Raw genomic sequence first — 20,198 nt, 5'->3', positions numbered from 1 at the left:
TCATAATCTCGACGTTGCCACTCCAGATTTTAATTATCAATTAAAAGACTATCAAAACTAAATGCTGAGACATTATCAAAGACCACCGCCAATGTTAATCCTATTATTTTCCTGACATGTTAAAAACTTATGACATTCAGTTGCAAACTGAGTAGATGTTACATGTCATTTACTTTTCCAGTGAGGAAATTCAATATTCAGGGGTCATTTTACATTGCTTTATCATTATAGAGATGATTCTGAATATCAATCTGGTTTCACACAGGGGGCAATATTGGAATTATAAAAATAAAAAAGGCAAAGTTATCAAATGTGCGATATGTATTACATCTAGCACTAAAGGGAATAAAAAGTGTGAATTTCAGTTATTGCACCGCAAGTTACGCCTGTGTCAATTAATTGAAGTAAATTAAAAATCGTTCATCATAATTTCCTCACAGGCTTTTTTGTCAATCAACTAAAAGGGCAATTTTCTTGAGCACTAAAACTTAAGCTGATTTATCTATTGTCTGTCACGTCCTTCAATCACTAATTACTTTACAAAGGGACGTTATATTATGATTGCAATTTTCCATTGCGACGGCTGAAACTTAGATACCAGCAGGACAAAAATATACCTTTCAGTCCTTGCCTATTATAGAAGACCATTTTGGTGTTGTAATTCCTCCAATTTTAATGCCCTCTTCTTACATATTTTCCGTATTTAGCAAAAAATGGATTGAGAAATAACTAATTGGAAATTTTATGGAATATCATGCTGTTAACATGTTAACATTATTTAAACGCTATATTAATAAACGTTATGTGTGTAGCTGAAGTCAAGTGCATACAATTAAGGTCTTAATTTACTTCAATTGCTTTATTCATAGCTTACTGTGTACCAGTTTGCTTACAGTGTATCAGGCATTTATTACATACAATACCGAGAAACAGATAATTTATAGGGCAAGGAATGCCCGACAATAAGTTGACTTTGTATGAAAGCCACCCTTAAGACTTTCATAACGTTGAAATAATTTTTAAAATCGGACCAATATTGAAAAAGATATGGCATTTTGAAATTTAAGAAAATGGCTGATCATGGAGGCAGCCATTTTAATGTGTTTATGACGTCATTTACACACTGCTGATTTCTTTATTCAGCAAATAACCTTTTAAATAGATCAATTTCATATGTTTCTTGAGTGTTAGATATAAAACACGGTAAATCCTTTATTCAAAACTGGAAAAAGTAGAGAAATTAATTTACAAAAATAAGTAAATACAGTTCAAATATGTTTCTATAAATTTGATAAATCCGCCATTTTGATTTTTGTTCAAATGGAAACAAAATGGCTGCCTTTATTTTATTCAAATTGGTAGGAAGGGCTTCTACGTAATGGATAGTGCTCGAACTGATTCTGGGGAACATTATGCAGGAAGGACGTGGCTTTGATAAACTGGAGAAATGTTTATATTCATCCAACAGCAACACGTCAACAGCAACACGCCTTTAAATGTTTATCACCAAAATTACCAGATGTCACGTTCCCTTCTTGGCGTACATTAGCACGGTCTATCAAACAATTGTGCGAGTCACGCAATCTGAATGCAATTCTTAAATATAGAGTTCAAAACATTATATATGTATTGATTTATGATTTGAAATATCTTACTGGCGTTTCTATCTGATATTTTAATCGACATTTTGAGGAAAGTCTGTCTTAAATTTTCCAAGTACACACATCTTGAATAAAAAAGGTAATTGTTTAAATTGTAACAAGCCAGTATATCTGTTTTAATCACAACAACTGATTAAAATGTCCATTCATTTTATCTTCAAATGTTAAAACCTACGCATTTATATCCCTCCCCCTTACTGACACAAACCTCATGAAGAAAATAATGTTACTGAACTTATACAGAGTAAAAACAATAGACATCCTGAACATGGCCTTCCCATGTCGAATGTTTCTTCAAAAGACGGCCAACAAGAGGAAGTCTGTGTAACTGCATATTATACACACACATATTAGTAAGAGGAGCTGACCATTGCGTCGTTGTTTAAGCGCAACTGTATTATACATGTATACAAGGTACAGCAGATAGTTTGTTCACACTGCAATTTCTTTAACTGCTCTTTGTCACAGTCATAATGTTTGAATAAATTCCCTTCTAAGTCCCCTCTGGACATTTGGAATCTTGGAAGTCATTCAACATTCATTAGAGTTTCGATTGACCCTGTATTAGAATAATTGAAGGGTAATGCACTATCATTATAGCTCAAGAAAAAAAACTAAGTCAAATCAAATCAAATCAACTGTTTTTCGTTCTGTGCTGCCAGATGATCGCCTCATCGTAATAACGATGTATGATTTAGTTTCAAAACTGAAACCTGTGCTAGATTGCCGTCCTTGTATCAGCAGATGTTTCATGTACCGTAAACTTTAGGCACAGGAACGGCCTTGCGAGCAGATAGTATTTACGTGTCAACACATTTCTGCACTATATAAACATGAAAAATCTACAATGAATATATTTTTGGAAAGATCATATTGAAGATATCCAATGGCCATCTTCCACTAAAATATTTTATCTCAAGATATATTACTTCAAATGTATAAATCCTGATCAAATGTTTTTAATTTTGCTAGATATATAAATTAAGTTTTCATAAAGAGCTACATTCTTAGATAATTAAGATATGATAAGATAAAAAAATCAGTCTCATCATATCATGCACACAATACATAACATTGTACACATTATGCTAGTTATTAATGAGCTATAAGAGATTATACATGAATATCACAGAGGCTATACAAACTAAACACTTGGTTATGAAATATTAAAAGCAAACTTTAAGACTAAAAGAATAAATTGGTGGTTGAAAAAGAAGCCGGGTTTTTGGGAGCAAGTGTACATGAATGAGTGAATGAGTATCGTGAGTGAATGACGATTTGCTTCTAGATGGATATTTATATAGGTGCGTGGCTATGATTCTGCTTTAACGCTTACTTGGCAAAGGATAAAAATACATTATTCTTGTCACATTTGCTACTATCTACTCTCATAGACTAAGGAACGGTCGCAAATCGCTCATATAATTAGATTAAAAGGATGCATCTTAAAACAAAACAAAAGGGAACACATATGATGTAACTTGCGCACTAATAAGAAATTATTTTATTGAGACTTCGCCTGTCTGTAACATCCTGATACAAGTGATTTGATTAGCGGCTACTCCTTAGAACAAAGTAAAACAGTGTATTAGGTAAAAGGTATTACTGACCATTATTTACAATTACGCTTCAAACTACTAAATTTATGTTCTACAGTACAGCTTCTTTTTCCTTTCAAGTAAAATATGATAGCAGGCCTTCATAATTAATACAGTGTTCAGACTACGTTTTTAATCCTATATTAACTTGGGTTTATTTTTTAAACTCGTTTGCGTCCACACTACAAGTGGTTTAAACCGTGAATTATGTAAAGGTCAAGTGTTTTCTGTAATGTAGCATTAAAACTACCTCGGGAGGTGGTTTTAATACCATATTAAAAAGTAATACTACATTATTTTACAAGTGTGAACGCAAATGTGAGTTATAACTGGTTTTACAATCCCAAATCCACAGATCTTACCTTTTGGCAGAAGAATACCATGTGTTACTCTTTTGTATCAAGCAATTGATGCTATGGCTGGCAAAAGTAATTGGAGTGTTAAAGAAATACAAACATTAAATTGCGATATGGAGTCATGCTGATGCTCAAAATGGACTATAGATGGAATGAACACAAATTCTTAGATGAACACAGAAGTTTAAACATTGATGACTCCTTCTTGTTTCTGTTAGCCTCCTTCTTTGTTACCTTTTTTTGCTTATTGCAAAATATTTGTTAACTTCCAACATTGCATGTATATATTTAAACCACATTTCTTTGCCTAGTGTGGATGCAAACTAGATAATATTTTGATGGGTTTTAAATGTCAAATACCAATTATATCCAATTAGTGCCTGATAAAAATAAAACAGATCTGCTAGTGTGAACACGGTATAAATGTCAATAAAGTTAAACAGCTGAGAGTTTTTAAAGCCATTATTTTCTGGTAGTACACATTTATACTGTTTACCTATACATATATACAGTGTATACTATTTTAAATCTAATGAATAGCACTGTTAATAAACATATTAAACTTCTTAGCTTCATGTGTACATAAACTAAAATGAAGTAATTGTTCATGTTTAAGATATGACATTTGGATCTAAAGGGTGTAAAGAAGCTCGTTCCGGTTAAGCAAATGCCCATATTATTTTACTGAGATGTAAACGAAAACAGGAAAGTTTCATACCATTCACTAAGTGACTACCAATTACCATTTTCTGGGTTTTACAATTTGAAAATAATCACAGGTCTAACGGTATACAGGTTTCACTTTGATATTATACATGTCCCGTACAAATTGTACGTTGAAATGAAAATATATGATATTCGGTGAATATATTTTCTTATTTGATATTTTAGTTGTAGAAAATGGCATTGTTCTCCAAATATTAATGTGGTAGGCCACTTCCATACTTAAAAGTACACAGATATTGCAATATATTTTATAAGTTATTTGTTTTCTTTTACGTAATGGTATATGAATTTGTATTGTACAAATAATAATTCAGATCTGACTTAAAATTGCTTGTGTCAAAATCGATGAAAGAAAAAGCGTTTGTTTCTTTTCAAAAGTTGAAAATTTATTAACTTAGTACATAGAATAAAATGTTTTTTCTCCAGTAAGAAAATCTGAAATTAGCCAAATTTCTAAAGCAGCATTAAGTCAACATAATCAGCATTTATAAAACTATATATGTCTTCCTTCACATTTTTTTGATATGCTGATTTACGATTCCATTTGGAACGAACTTTCTTTACACCCTTTAATATACCTTCAAAGATAGTTTAAAATCGCCAATATCTAATAATTTCCATTAATATTAAATCATAATGCATTCCCTATATATATATCATGAAAACTCATTAAAACACTAATGTGAAATAATTTCCATTGATATTAAATCTGCATCATGCATATATATCTTCAAACCGCATAAAACAGTCCCGGAAAAACAATAAGTAGAAAGGTTTACCTACCCCAAATAACATAGAAAATATTTAGATAAAATCTCCTTGGTCGTGTCTTTGTTGCTTTAAAACAAGTCAGTATCTATTTGTAATTTTAACGGTTATTTCGCTGGAAGCAACGAGCTGATCTCAGCTAACTGCTACTGTATTAGACAATTATTGGTTGCTGTGATGCCATGTAGAATTATCGAATACGGTATTTCCGTGATAAAAAAAAATATTCCTCTTCACACAGCTTCTGTTGTCTTCCTCATCGCCATGTCCTTTTCCCCGTGAAATGACAAAGAGAAAATTAGAAGCGGCATCTCTGTCTGGGTTTAACTGATCCAAGTACTGTTCAGTTTTGTCTGTACGTCTTACAGGGTTTACCTTGCGTGTGTGTGTGTGTGTGTGTGTGTGTGTGTTCGGGTTTGACATCTTTTTCAACATGTTTCATATAAACGACGGTGTCTATTTATAGCAGTGAGCACAATGCCCAACTTTATAGTGCTGCCCCACTGGACTTTTACGCCGTAGACACGGGACATGATACCCCGCCTAGACACATTATACTGACACCTGGCACAAGGTTTTCTCGTGCTGTAATATTAACCATCTAGCACAAAACGAGTACTAGGTGGCTCTCATGTTGGTCATTTAGACAACTTATAAACTATATTTATGTAATAGAATCATGCATTGAATGTGTTGTTTTAATTAAAGTATATTCCAGAAAAAATATAAGATTAGAACTCAACTTAAGTTAAAGTGATAAATGTAAATTGGAACTTTCATCAAAAGATGCGTCTTTGGAACGTAATGACGTCATTTCAGTTTTTGTTGTTGTCTTTTCATTTTTTGTTTATATACGTCTGTACGCGTTTGTATGTCAAAGTAAACATACACAAGGTTTGACCATGTTAAGCACCGTTTTGCTGTTGTTGTTTTCTACTCACATTTCTCTTCTTTCGGGACTGCTACTTCGCAGTTTACATTACATATAGTTTCATGACGACATTCGATTAAATAAAAATTTATAGGCCTACTCTTCTAAAATGATAAGACTGGTTTTCTGTGAATTGAAATGCAAAAATGCGTTTTGAAAGAAAATGGCACAGTTTTAATAATATGCATGAACACGCTCACCTTGTAATGTTGCGCTGGCATCATCAAGTGGCGTTGAAACTATGTTACGGGTGGCGTTAAACGGGCTTTATCGCTTAATTGTAATAGCCGTGAAAACACATGAAATATTATGAAATTTCGCAGGCACTGATGCCGAAGTTTTTATAAGGGATACAATTAAACGACGAATGCGTTATCGTTGAAGGGTGTAGCACTGAGCTTTGGTAAGTACGGAAGGGGTTATTTTCCTACTGAAGTTGGGGATTGTGGCTCTCACTTTGCACATCTTTTAAATATAGGCATCTGAATTGTGAGCTCATCTACGATTTAACTTGTAAACATATTTTGCAGCATATAGCTGGTCCAGCAATGAAACTAATGAAAATTAAATGATTATGTGCAATTAATTAAGATAGTTTAAAAAATTCCTTGTCTTTAATTATCTTAACAAGAGTTGTCACGTCACTGAAAATATAGAAGCGTCTGATTTCATTTTCAAACAAAAATTTTACATCAGACTGGCTTCCATTTATTGTAAAATGATAAAAGTATTTTTAAAGGGAAATGGAACAAAATTGCCTCCGGGAGCAAATGATGTCACTATTTCGCAAGGAATGTTCTTGGACCTTATGGCGACTTATGGTTTATATTGCCTATCTTTCAATATAGAACATCACTTTTTAATGTGACATAGATTTCGTAGAGACAGATGTTCTGACAAAGATTTATGAAGATCAAATAGAAAATTGGGAGTCCAGATTGTTACGGATTTATAATTCAACCTTTTGACCTCATTTTTGAACTTAAGTAACCTAGTTTTTAATCTGACCTAAATTTTCAGTCTTTAGATCATTAACAGTTATTGTTACATTCTTTCGTTTTTTTTTATTTCAACTATTTCTTCTTAATTATCATAATTATAATTTTAGGAGTCCGTTTTTCCACCGCGAGGATTGGTAAAATCATTAAAGAAAACTCGTTTTACGTGGTCGAAAGTTTTTATACATGTTTTTCATTCTCCAGTAGAAAATATTTTACGCACGTAATTTTGATACGTGCTATTGTAATGAAAACAAAGTTCTTTTCTTGAAATAAATCTTGGCTAATAGTGGTGCCTGCAGTCGTTATCGAAATAGCCCGACAAAAATACAGTGTCTGAAATCATTCGTCCTCCACCTCTGATTCATATAGGGAAATTGACTTTTACTTGCGGAAAACGGGTAAATACTGGAATATGGTTAAGAACTATTAAAAACGGCGCTAAACCCTCAAAAAACAAAATCATGATCAAACACTATTCAAGTTGATAACGTCGGGAGAACAACAAAATCACATCCGTATAAATGTTCGCCATCATTTACATTCAGTTATAATCTTCAATAGTTTTTACCATCGGTCAAGATATTTATTTATTTATTTATTTATTAAGAAGTATTTTACATTTGTTGAAACTTTACTGGATTGACTCATGGACAGCGCAACATAAACTAAGTGATTCATACCACTACAAAACTCTCCAACCCTCAAGTCCTTTTTGAAACGGAGCTTGCGTAAAACAACTGCTTTAAATGTTTTATATTAAATTTCCTCCAGTAAAGTCAAATATATTGCCTTAACCTTTAGCCTGCCGGCAGCAAGTGGTTTTGCCTTTGCGACCAGTGCAGACCATGATCAGCCTGCACATCCGTGCAGGCTGATCATGGTCTGCACTGCTCGCTATTCAGTCAGTAAATTTTCAGTGAACACCTCTTTGAACTGCTGAAATTGAATGATGGGCCAGTTCATTTTAGAAATTTCGCAGGGTAAAGGCTAGATATTAAACGTGTTAGAAAAACTATTACAAAAGGAATAGAATTCTAAATTATTCAAGATATTATTGTATTATTGAATATCCTATCAATTGTATCAAGTTTCAAGAAATTCGGTTTGTGGTATCATATCTTAAATGACAAAAATCATTTGTTCGTAGTAAAAATTCTTTTACTGAAAGATTCAGAGCGTGTGGTTGACGTTATATTAAAGTTGTTTAGGGTATGATATAAATAACTTGTATTCTCTTTCCGCCGCATTCTTTCTTATAAAACTGACAAATGTGCGTATTTTGATGCCACTCATAATTTCATTACGTACCATGTCAGTATGTTACCTAATTGTGTCATGAAATAAATAATACAGCTTCTACCTTATTGCATTTATTGTTCAAATGGTTGAAGAAAGCAATAATATTTTTATTGTAGAATGTTCAGATGATGTATTTAAGATATTTTGTTGAAGCTGTACGCCGTCAGATACCTTTGAGCACGATTTATTGATATTAAATTACAAAAGGATTCTTCTTCTTTACTTGTCTTTAAATAATGACTGATTCGGATTCTTTATTTCCTCCACTCGGGAGATTGTCAGGTGCATATTACAATCATAATTAATATCAAACATACATGCATATCAAAGTACAAAGGTAATATATACAATTATGATGACATATCAACAGAAATGCCTTTATGTATATAACTGTAGAATTTAAAGATAAATATCCAGAATCATGTTCCGTGTTCTATTGCTGTTCTATATCAATTGTTTTTTCTTTCTTTTTTTTAACACTCGCTCAATATTTATATTCTCTGATATCAACATCAAAAAGTCTATAATGCCGTAAGAATTCGATGTTTCCGTAATGCGAATACTCTATCTCGTTTTCAGACATGCCTCTCAACAATTTTACAGTAAACATTTTTTTCATTAAGCAATTTGATACATGTAATGTAATTATCTGTAAGGATTGTATCTAATTCAGCGAAAAATATTTCTCGTCGTACAACTATATTGAACATTTTCTTATAACGTGAGAGGAATAATCAACGAATGGCACATACGTTTCCTGTTAAGTCTACGGATCTTGCCCATACATGTATATTATAGAAATGCTTTCTAAATCAATATACTACATTTGCGTTAGTAAATATTTCATTATCTACATGTAACTCAGTGCACAGGTAGCTAGGCTTATTTCCTCATTTTCGAAGCAATTTCTAAAATAACGTGTAATCAGTTTCTGCCGCTTCGTCAATTTCACCAAGGGTCTTATTAGGTACTTTTCGGACTCCTGTCTTTGAATTCACTGATATTATGTTTACAGTTTTATAGTTATGGTATGATGGGTGCGTGCTGATGACCATGAGGTCGCCCCTCTGAAATCCAAAACCGTCTAAGGCGCATAGCTTCAGTGTGCACCTTTTTGACCTCCTTCAGTTGTGGATTGAACTTGTTTTGGGGTAAATGTATTTGCGCAGCATATATTGACTGTTCTATTTTCTCATTTAGTTCGTCAGGTTTATAGTGACTAGCATGACATAGAATTCCAGACAGTACTTGGGATAAACTAATAACATGAAGATTTCTCTTCATAAAACTCTTTTCAACAAGAATATGGTCAAGTGATGTTTTATTGTGGATATATGTATTGTGTTGCCCCGTTGAATATTCATGTTCGAGTGCATCCTTAAGGTCGTTTTCATTTACAAAGTCACTAAAGTCTATTGACTTTTTGTTGTACTGACTCGGGTCGGTTGCGATTTCTGTGAGTAGACTGTTGAAATCGCCAGCTAAGATAACTGTATCTCTTGCACTATAGAAGGAATTCATAGCTTGTAAATCAGTGAGGTTTCTATGTTAGTATTATCTGCTGGCAAACAGAAAGAAGTACTGTCCACGCAATCGGTAGTCAAATGTCAATGACTATCAACGCGTTTTCATGCGTATATATGTCGATGATTGATCCATGATCGAAATTTTAATATAAATACTGTCTCACTTATAAGCCAAATCTCGAATTTATAATTACTATCAACGCAAACTCGGAAGAGTTGGATGATTGAATCCAAATATTCGAAAATTAAATAAATGTGTTCATTATCAATCTGATTTCAAATATCAAAACTCGACATCATTTAACAGAAAATAAATTTGTTAAATTTCAATGAATCTTAAAATGGTTTAAGAACGGCGGTATTGGCCGTTTTGTCTTCTACATTGTCATTCCAGTCCTCAGTTACGTTAGAGGCGGTCCAGTTCTGTCGTATTCGTATTCCTCGTCTTCGTAATTGTAAGCTACGTCATTGTTGTCGTAACTGATCACATTATATGCTCCTGTATTCCAGTTTGTGTCCATCCTGTCATTTCGTCCGTGATATTTACGTCCATAATGTGTGTTTCGTCCGTACTGTTTTTGCTATTCCGCTCTATTAAGCCATTTACGAACAGTGATTCCATCTGGCCAGAAGTGCTCAGACTGAATTTTATGTTCTTCTGTGTACGGAACAATAATTCTTGCTGAAAACCCATAGCGGCCATAATACATTATACTACTATCACAAACATTGGTCATAAATGTCTTGTTCAGTAAGATCACGGTAAAGTATGAGTCAATCTGTTTTCTTCTAACGGCGGTAAACCTTTCGCATGCCGGTCTCTTCCTATAAATCACCTATAAAAATATGAAAGATTAATTTTAGTGTAATGAATAAATCAGACATACGAGGAGTGTTCAAAATGTTCCGAATCAGAGGTAATAACTTTTTGTCTATACACACTTACCATCTGATATTCATTATACAATGAAATATCACCTTTACTTCATATGAACTGAAAATGTCCTAAACCCCGTCTGTTGTTTGCATGTTATTTCTATTGTGCATTTATCATCAAGACGGTATATGGTAAATGCGTTTTTTATTAGAAGCAATTTTCCTATGCAAGATGTCTTTTTTCATAACTTCCACATTTCAGATTCAAACTACCTGATAGAATGTTTGTCAGGAGTGAAAGGTCCCTCTTTTCCTAAGTTAGATTTTATTTAAAACTTTTGTCTTTAAAAAGTAAGACATGTTTTCAAATAACGCAGCTATCACATTATCACTTTTAATTATAACACTAATTAAATAGTGCATCAAAATCATGTTATATTAATGTTAAATTATGGTTAAGCCCTCTTTATAAATTGTCACAGCAACCAGTAAATGTCACTTGATCCGATTTATGTGTATAAGTAATATAAATCAACTAGTAAAACAGGTTGGGCAAACGACTATATGAGATCAGTATAAACTTACAAGTATCATTTCAAATAGTTTATATGATTGGTTACATTTTCATCATATACAACATTAAGAAATTAATTTCAACAATAAAGCATACACTTCTAAATTAAAAAAGTAAAACCTTCAGTTTTCATAAGATTGTTTGAGTAATAGAATCCTAAGAGCAGGTGCATTATAAATAATTGCCACTATTTCTAGGGAAATGAATATGCAACTTGTTTCGTTAATTCTTGCCGCGCAGTTTAATATACTCGTCTAGGGTTTCTTTCAAAAACTTATCATGTAGCTAGTGTCATTTCACTTGCCGCACTATTTTGCATTTGTGCATCATTTTTGAGCTAATGTCATAAACATTATGCTTCTGGACCCAATTGAAACAAGAAACACATCTATTAAAAGATGTGTTTATTGCTCAATACCAAGTACACGTAAAATAAATCATGCATAGAATCCTTTAAGTTTTAAAGATATATTTTATAATATTTATTTAATGGTACAGAAATATATTTTCCAAGTGTCATTATTTCGCGCATGAATATTTTTGTAAAAGTTTCTGGATACATCACATATTTAACAGGAGCATGTTGTTACTTGTACAAAGATGTCTTGAAAGTTGATGATAACTTCAAAACGAAATCAAGTACGAATTCGTGGTAATGTTTCTCTACAGCAGAAATTATCACAAATCAGAAATGTGACATATATACGACTTTTTCCACCAACTCGTTTAACCTATCGTTTATTGCATTTTTTTGTTTTGTTTTGACATGCGAAATATACATTTTTGCTTTACTACGGGTAAAGATGCACAATTTCGCCAATTGTGACGTGACATTTTACTATTTATTTATTTTATTTTTTGTTTTTTGCTTTCTGTGAGATCTATTGTAGTCGTCACTTTCATAAAAAAATTTATACATAATCAACTATAAAACAAATATGTATTCAGAATAGCGTAATACTTTTTCTTTCTTTTGCAGCTAATGGCATACTGCGGAGTAAAGATGCGCCTGTTCATGAAACAGATATTCCCGAGTTACGTGAGAGACCTTGACAGTCTCCACTGGAAACCACTTGTCATGCAGGTTTGACATTCTCATATGAATTAAGTTTATTTCGTAAACATTTTGGATAAACAGATACTGTTGTATGAATGAAATCTATGATATAAGTCATTTCTACTTTTTTATTCAGTTACTTGAAGAACTACATCCATTCTTTTAAGTTCCTATAAATGCATCTTAATGTATTACTTAGTTTGATATTATATTATTAATAAATGTATACACAATTAACATATACTAATACATAAGATAACCTTTACAATGGATTGGACCATGAGTTATTTTAAACAACAGTAAACGGTCCGGATTACGGCATATTCATATATATACAAACTTGAAATATTGAAAGATTGTGTACAGAGTATAGAGAAAATGAAGAGAAAAGCAGAGAAGCCGGGGTTGTGGAAATGTGAAAAACAAGGAGAAACAAATCAAACACAATATCAAATGATGCATATCCCTCCACCAATCACCGACTCCATCGCATTTCCCGCCCAATGCCGTCGTCCCAACAAAACCTAATATTAAAAGTGCCGTCAGTGGAACTTAAGAGATACGTGTAAAATGACACTTATGGTAAAATGACGATATTGTTAAGTTTGTTTTACAAGTTGGCTTTTTAGACGCTTTTTAATCGTTTTCTCTTTTTAGTGTATTTTTGAACAGCGTTAAATAGTTCGAGGTTTTACACAACAGCGGGTGTTAAGTGCTGTGTGGCGGCAGTAAGAAGTCGCCTCGACTTCATCTCAGTGTTGTTATATTTTCTCTAGTCCTTCGGGATCATTGATTTCAACTCATTTAGATTTGAAGATTGAATACTGCTTAAGCCGGTGCTAGGGGGCGTGGGCAGTGTTGCATTTTCCATTACTGCTCATGAACAGACTCAATCAAACCGAGTCTGCAATTTTCACTGTTTGAATTGTTCTCGGTGCTTCCGAGGGATCTACTTTTCAGATAATATTTACTTCACAACAGCGGGTGTTAAGTGCTGTGTGGCGGCCGTAAAAGTCACCCCGACTTCATCTCAGTGTTGTTATATTTTCTGGTCCTTCGGGATCATTGATTTCAACTCATTTAGATTTGAAGATTGAATACTGCTTAAGCCGATGCTAGGGGGCGTGGGCAGTGTTGCATTTTCCATTACTGCTCATGAACAGACTCAATCAAACCGAGTCTGCAATTTTCACTGTTTGCATTGTTCTCGGTGCTTCCGAGGGATCTACTTTTCAGATAATATTTACTTCACAACAGCGGGTGTTAAGTGCTGTGTGGCGGCCGTAAAAGTCACCCCGACTTCATCTCAGTGTTGTTATATTTTCTGGTCCTTCGGGATCATTGATTTCAACTCATTTAGATTTGAAGATTGAATACTGCTTAAGCCGGTGCTAGGGGGCGTGGGCAGTGTTGCATTTTCCATTACTGCTCATGAACAGGCTCAATCAAACCGAGTCTGCAATTTTCACTGTTTGCATTGTTCTCGGTGCTTCCGAGGGATCTACTTTTCAGATAATATTTACTCATCATTTCTATTCTCTGTACCCAATGAAACTTAGAGTGCTCCTAAATAACTGTATCTCTCTATATTGTACCATTTGCATTTAAAAATGTTATGCGCTGCGTTTTCTGCTTCTGTTACACAGTCATAGAGCAAACATTAAATGATTATTATATAGGTACTTGTATGCGGTTATTTCTGAAGCGCGCATGAACTACAGAAAGCTGTCTTCCACAGGTTAAGTTAACTTGGAATTTTCGGTGGATAATAAAACTTACTCTACTTTGCTTTTTAAACTTGACAAAGATTTGGCTACTCGCTTGTCTTGATCGAGTTCTTTACACAATTTCATAGACGATTGTTTTGTAGATTTAGAATAAATTCATAACGGTGCACAGTTAAGTGGGTGGTAAAACCATTACTATTGTGCAAGTTGTATGGGCTATTTTCATTTACCGTGCGTGGAAATATCTCGTTAAAACATGATGGCGAATAGCCATGATTTTTCTTTGTTAGCAAATATCAGCATTTTTAAATAGTTCTTCAATGTGAAAGCCCAGTCTATTTCTTTGAGTAATCTTTCGAAAGAAATATATCGCGTGATAAGCCAGTAACAAGTTGGGCACATTCGTATTGTACTTTTTCTATGGTGTCCTTACAATTATACCAGAGTAGCGATTCATATTCAAAAAAAGTTGGCTAAAGACACGATATTTTATGTTCGTTCATGCCAAGAACCGTCTTGACTGAATGTAACACCTAAGTATTTGTGGTGTTTGCATTTTTTGTCAAAAATTGAAAACGGACGATCGGAGGTGAACAGAGAGAAATATTTTAACCAATGTTTTCGCAGGATTGAATTTAACCAGTTATTTTTGTGACCAAATCAGGATATTCTGTGAATTTTGTTTAAAGTTGTTGTTTTTTAATTATACAGCGGGAGAGTTGTATTCGGTGAATTGTCCAGTTGTACTCATTAAAGAGTCGGCTATGCCATTAACGTATATCAGAAATAAAAGAAAACCTAGCATTGAGCCTTGAGGAGCACCGAAATTATTGTTTTATTCTGTATAGTACGATGTTACGATTTATAGAACTTTCCTCGAATTATTATATGCCAAATTTGAGGTTGACATTTATTAATATCAGATCATTATTTCATTGTTACAAACATGTTTTGCTGTAATTTTCGAGTATTGTTTTGCTGTAACTTTCAAGTACAACACCTTCCCTGTATTTTTCAGACAGCGCTTTCAGAGTTCGGTCATATGATATGGGTAAACCCAAAGTTTCGCATAACTTCTAACGAGATTGCCCCCTTGATTCACGAGTCGCACGATCAAGGTGTCCTAGCTATTGGCCAGAGTGCTGCATATTCCACATACGCTGCAACACATCCAGACATGTTCAAGTTTATTCAAACAGATGTAGAAAAATTATCTCGAGAACCGCACTTTGAAATACGTGCCATTTTGATACACAATACACCGGAAGTGCATCAGAACATTATGAAAGTTTTTTCCGCTTGTGCAATGGAAGATTCGTGTTTGGCTCCGGAAGGCGCCAAGTGGGCATGTAGGTTTGATTTTACCGGAAGAAAACCAGCTGGTTGTCATAGATACGATGAATCAGCTCTAAATATCCTGCTGAAAAACTGGTTTGACTTTGATATGTCTAGATATGCGAGACGGAATAGCTATTTCAAACCTTACGACAGCTCATATAGACCAAAACTGAAAACTTGCCGAGATCCTACAGACATTAAAGACAAAGAGCTGTAAAGAAAATTCAAATACTTTTATAACAAGCAGTTTTAGGTAAATCAAATAAATTGGTTAATTTAAAGTTTTCCTTACAAAATTATTATACTTTGTGCCAAGACGTGCATGAGATAAGTATGTTATTGCTGATAGTTGAAAAGAGATTAAGAGAATTCCATCGGCAGGACTAACTATTGTTGTATCATAAAATAAACTTCTTAAAGAGACACAATTATGCTGTTAAGTGTCCAGTTTGCTGCTACTGTATTAGAACTGGACTTTTACCAACTTACATGCTTATTAGTCGCTCAAATGCATGTCTTCATCACAGAGGATATCTAGTTTCGTTAGCTGGCTGTCTGCCTGTCAGATTGTCTTGGTATTGCATCGTTCCATTAAATATATTGTACTTGAATTTCTTTGGATATATAAGAAAACATATGCAGCATATCAGTAATACAAAGCAAGAATGAACTGTGTGCTTTTAATAAGTTATCGCAATTACATTCATTTAACATTATAGCTATTTAAGAAATAATATATCTCATTTTGTGATTTGCCGTTGTCTGGAGTTCAGATGCGATTAGATTTTTTAGTTCACCCTTGAAAATATCTATAAAATATTTGCCTACTTTCTGTTGGTTTCTTTTCTAGCGCACTCGCTTTGCCGTTTCGTGGATCACTAAGAGTAACCATACTTCTTAGTGCAGGGAAAACAACATCAGGCTCACCAACAACCTCTTACGCTAGAATGATCCAAGACCGCTATCTAGCATACGCTTGGATCCAAGCATAAACCAATGGATCAGCGGAAAAGGTAGTTTAAAATGCTGGGAGTGGTGCCTACATCTAATTTCCAGACAGCTCCACTCTCACGTTCTCTCATCCAGTCGGCGAGAGATGCTCTAACTACAGAGCCGAGATGCAAGACCTCATATCAGCAACACTCCAACTGTTTGAGCGAGGAGAAAAGGGATAAAATATTGTATTTCTTACAGATTCCAAGCCAGCTCTTCAGGCTCTCTCAGCAGGTCCATCGAACAACCAGACTGCTGCTGGAAAACATCAATCTCCTGTCTAAGAACAACAATGTAGCAATCCAGTGGAGCCCTGCACATGTCGGCATAGCTGGAAATGAAGCTGAGGACAAGCTTGCAAAGGAAGCAACCAAGCATAGAGCCCCAACTTCCAACTTCATACAGAGAAGCTAAGACTCTGCTGAAGAACTGCTTTGTGTCAGACTGGAAGAGCTGAATCGGAGCTATCTGCCCAGTCATGATAGCCTGCACAAGCTAACAGTCACAGCCAAACAGCTATCTTCCGCCTGCGCACTGTACACTGTGGCCTGGGAAAGCATATAAAGAAGCTGGGTCTTGCAGAGACAGCTAAGTGTCAGTGCGGATCAGAGGCCATTCCACATCCTGCAGAGCTGTTTGAGTCTGGAAGAAGCACGTCAGAAAGCTTGGCCTATAGACATCTCATTCGAGACGAACTTGTGGAGAGATGCCAGACGGTACAGTTCATCGCCGCATCTAATCTTAGGTACAAAACGGACTTAAGAAGATGGAACGGAGTTAGTATGTAAGGGCAGCGCGTGCAAACACTATGGTACGTTAAGCTGGCTACAGGCATGTTTCTTAGAGTTAAAATAACCTCAGGGGGAAGGGCGCGGCCATGACATTTTGTTTAAATAAGGCTGTTATGATTGTTATTATTATTATTATGTACAACGCCATTGAATATGTGATTGTATAGAAATAGGCGTTTAATCAAATTATTCAGTTTCAGTTCCTTCAATTGTTAGAAATTCACTAACAATGTACTTGTTATATTCTGTCAGTTAGAACAGGCAAGATATTGTATTACAGTTACTATAAAACGAACATTAAATGCTAAACGAGGTATTAAAATATCAAATATCTTAAATAAAACTTATTACGCCATATCAAATTTGACAATACAACAGCTTTACCAAAACGACGTGAGAATGGCATATAATCAGCGTGTATCTAAATTCTAACATAATGACTTTATTACGGGCTATGGGTCAAAACCAGAACGTCAGAAAGAAAATATAACCTGACAAGATGTCAGTCAATTATATTTGGAACGTTAGGTAGCGTTAGTCTTTACAATCACGACTAAAATTCGCATGGCATAAAATCAAAACCATTTATAAGATATACTGCGATTAGAGACTGCATCCATTCTTATATGGAAAATGTATGACATTAACGACTTTGTTAACATTAGCTCTGGCGGTAAGATTCCTTTACGCAGACAAGATTAGCCTGTGGCGGTAAGTGATTCTGCCTTTGGACCAGTGAGACGTTAGCCTAGCGTAAGTGTTTGCCTTGTACATGCAGACCAAGATTAGCCTGCTGGCGGTAAGTGATTCTGTCTTTGCGACCAGTGCAGACCAAGATTAGCCTGCTGGCGGTAAGTGATTCTGCCTTTGCGACCAGTGCAGACCAAGATTAGCCTGCTGGCGGTAAGTGATATTGCCTTTGCGACCAGTGCAGACCAAGATTAGCCTGCTAGCGGTAAGTGATTCTGTCTTTGCGACCAGTGCAGACCAAGATTAGCCTGCTGCGGTAAGTGATATTGCCTTTGCGACCAGTGCAGACCAAGATTAGCTGCACGGTAAGTGATTGCCTTTGCGACATGCAGACCAAGATTAGCTCTAGCGGTAAGTGATATTGCCTTTGCGACCAAGCAGACAATTACCTGCTAGCGAAGTGATTTGCCTTTGCGACCAGTGCAGACCAAGATTAGCCTGCACGTCCATGCAGTCTGATCATGGTCTGCACAATTCGCTATTCAGTCAGTAAATATCCGGTGAACGCCCCTTCGGATGATAAATGGTATTGCCCAAATCGAATGGACCAGTCCATTTAAGAAATTTAGCAGGTTAAGGGTATCATCGATCGGCAACAGGATTCTCCTCATGTTGTCAACAGTTACTTCCCATTCAACACAATCTGGTATGAACATTGCTGCATCGGTGTATTAATGTTTTCAAAGTTAATACATTTCATGGAAAGCCCTAATGGTTTTCTTAATTAATTGAAATATTAACACAGTAATGTCGCACAGTAAATGATCAGACATTATATTTGCGACAATTATACAAATCAAAGTGCTGTAGGAGCTCATATCATTCAGATTAGTGAGTTTTAAACTTCATGCGACGCTTGTTGAAATTTGAAATTGACGAATCTGTCACTCACTCTGTTATATGTTTCTAAAATCAACCCAGTCAAAAAAAAACAAAACAAAAAAACTACCGTATCATGAAAAGGAAATAGAATAGATTTTAAATAATAATTACGTTCTTTATGGTTAAAGAAGCTAAATGGCACTAAATGAATATTCGAAAATTATTAGAGTAGAAACGATAAATAACGCTAAATGAATATTCGAATATTATAAGAGGAAACTACCGGAAAATAAACATTGTAATAATTGAAAATATATCATAAATTGTTGAAATAAATAAATGGTTCTCTAAAAACATTTGCATATACATGTATATAAAAGAAAATAACAGATCTGGAAAATCAAAGGATAGTATCAAAATATATTCTAAATGCTAAACTACATTAAATGGCGCTGAACTGATATTTGGTTATCAAGAATGTAAATTACCAGAAATAAAAAGGATAATACCAAACAGATATTGTTTTCTTATGGTAAAACGCTAACCTACTCACAGATGTAATACAATCAGAATTTACTAGAAAGTTAAATAGTTGTTTGCACTAGTAACGAAAAAGCTCGATGAACATTACACTGGTAGGGTATGGTCTTTGGTAACGTTATAAAAAAAAAGAACTGCAATATTAAAGATGACAAACGTACTTACCTATCCCTTTAAAATGTGTTAGAACTATTAACCAATGAATTTTCAAATTCTGGAACATCTGAGTGATATTTAAACTATGCAAACATTGCAATGCAATTAACTTATTTTTTGGAGACAACGTACAAACTGTGATTTAGGGTTGATATTTCACTGGAAATCCCTACGTCGCTAGTAGATCTCTACCTCAGAAAAGATTTGAATAAAGGGCGAGCAAAGCGGTTGGCTATGCAGTTGTCGTATATATCTAACCGAATCCTCACCATTGATTTGTCATCGGAAATCTATCGTGCTTTTTTTTTATACTTTCAGAAATCTTACGCTTGTTATCATTTTCTGCCATAGAATATAACCCTTAGGAAAACTGACTACTAAATTAATTCTAAAAAGTAATTCAGAAAGTCCCGTATATCTTGTAGGGACTACTGTGTTATAACATCATCAGAATATAGAAGGACTGGCGGATGCCAAAACCCGTTCGGGCGAGAGTACCAACGTATCTTGGGGAATTCTGTGGATGCAATAACGGGAAACAAACATGCGTTAACATTTTTCTAGCATAAACGTCTAAAATATAAAATAATAATATATACCGATTAGCGTTCATTTCCTTAAAGACCTGCCTTATAGTATCGTTCGCCACAGAACGCGTGTGCTAATGGCATGCGATCAAAGTTGATCAAGTAATGGATTTGGTCGAAA

General features: G+C 34.5%; 1 protein-coding gene across 1 annotated transcript in view; it reads left to right on the top strand.

The window, feature by feature from the left end:
* Nucleotides 1-16,199, top strand: part of LOC123554262 (uncharacterized) — a 31,736-nt gene extending 15,537 nt beyond the window's left edge. The window contains exons 5-6 of the mRNA XM_045344275.2: nt 12,296-12,400; nt 15,119-16,199. Of these exons, the coding sequence (XP_045200210.2) occupies nt 12,296-12,400; nt 15,119-15,655 (642 nt within the window). The 3' untranslated portion in view covers nt 15,656-16,199. The remainder of the gene's footprint in view (nt 1-12,295; nt 12,401-15,118) is intronic.
* Nucleotides 16,200-20,198: the final 3,999 nt, after the last annotated feature.

The sequence above is a fragment of the Mercenaria mercenaria genome, chromosome 7 (assembly GCF_021730395.1).
Source record: "Mercenaria mercenaria strain notata chromosome 7, MADL_Memer_1, whole genome shotgun sequence".
NCBI classification, from domain to species: Eukaryota; Metazoa; Mollusca; class Bivalvia; order Venerida; family Veneridae; genus Mercenaria; species Mercenaria mercenaria.
This window is presented reverse-complemented; position numbering and strand designations above follow the sequence as displayed.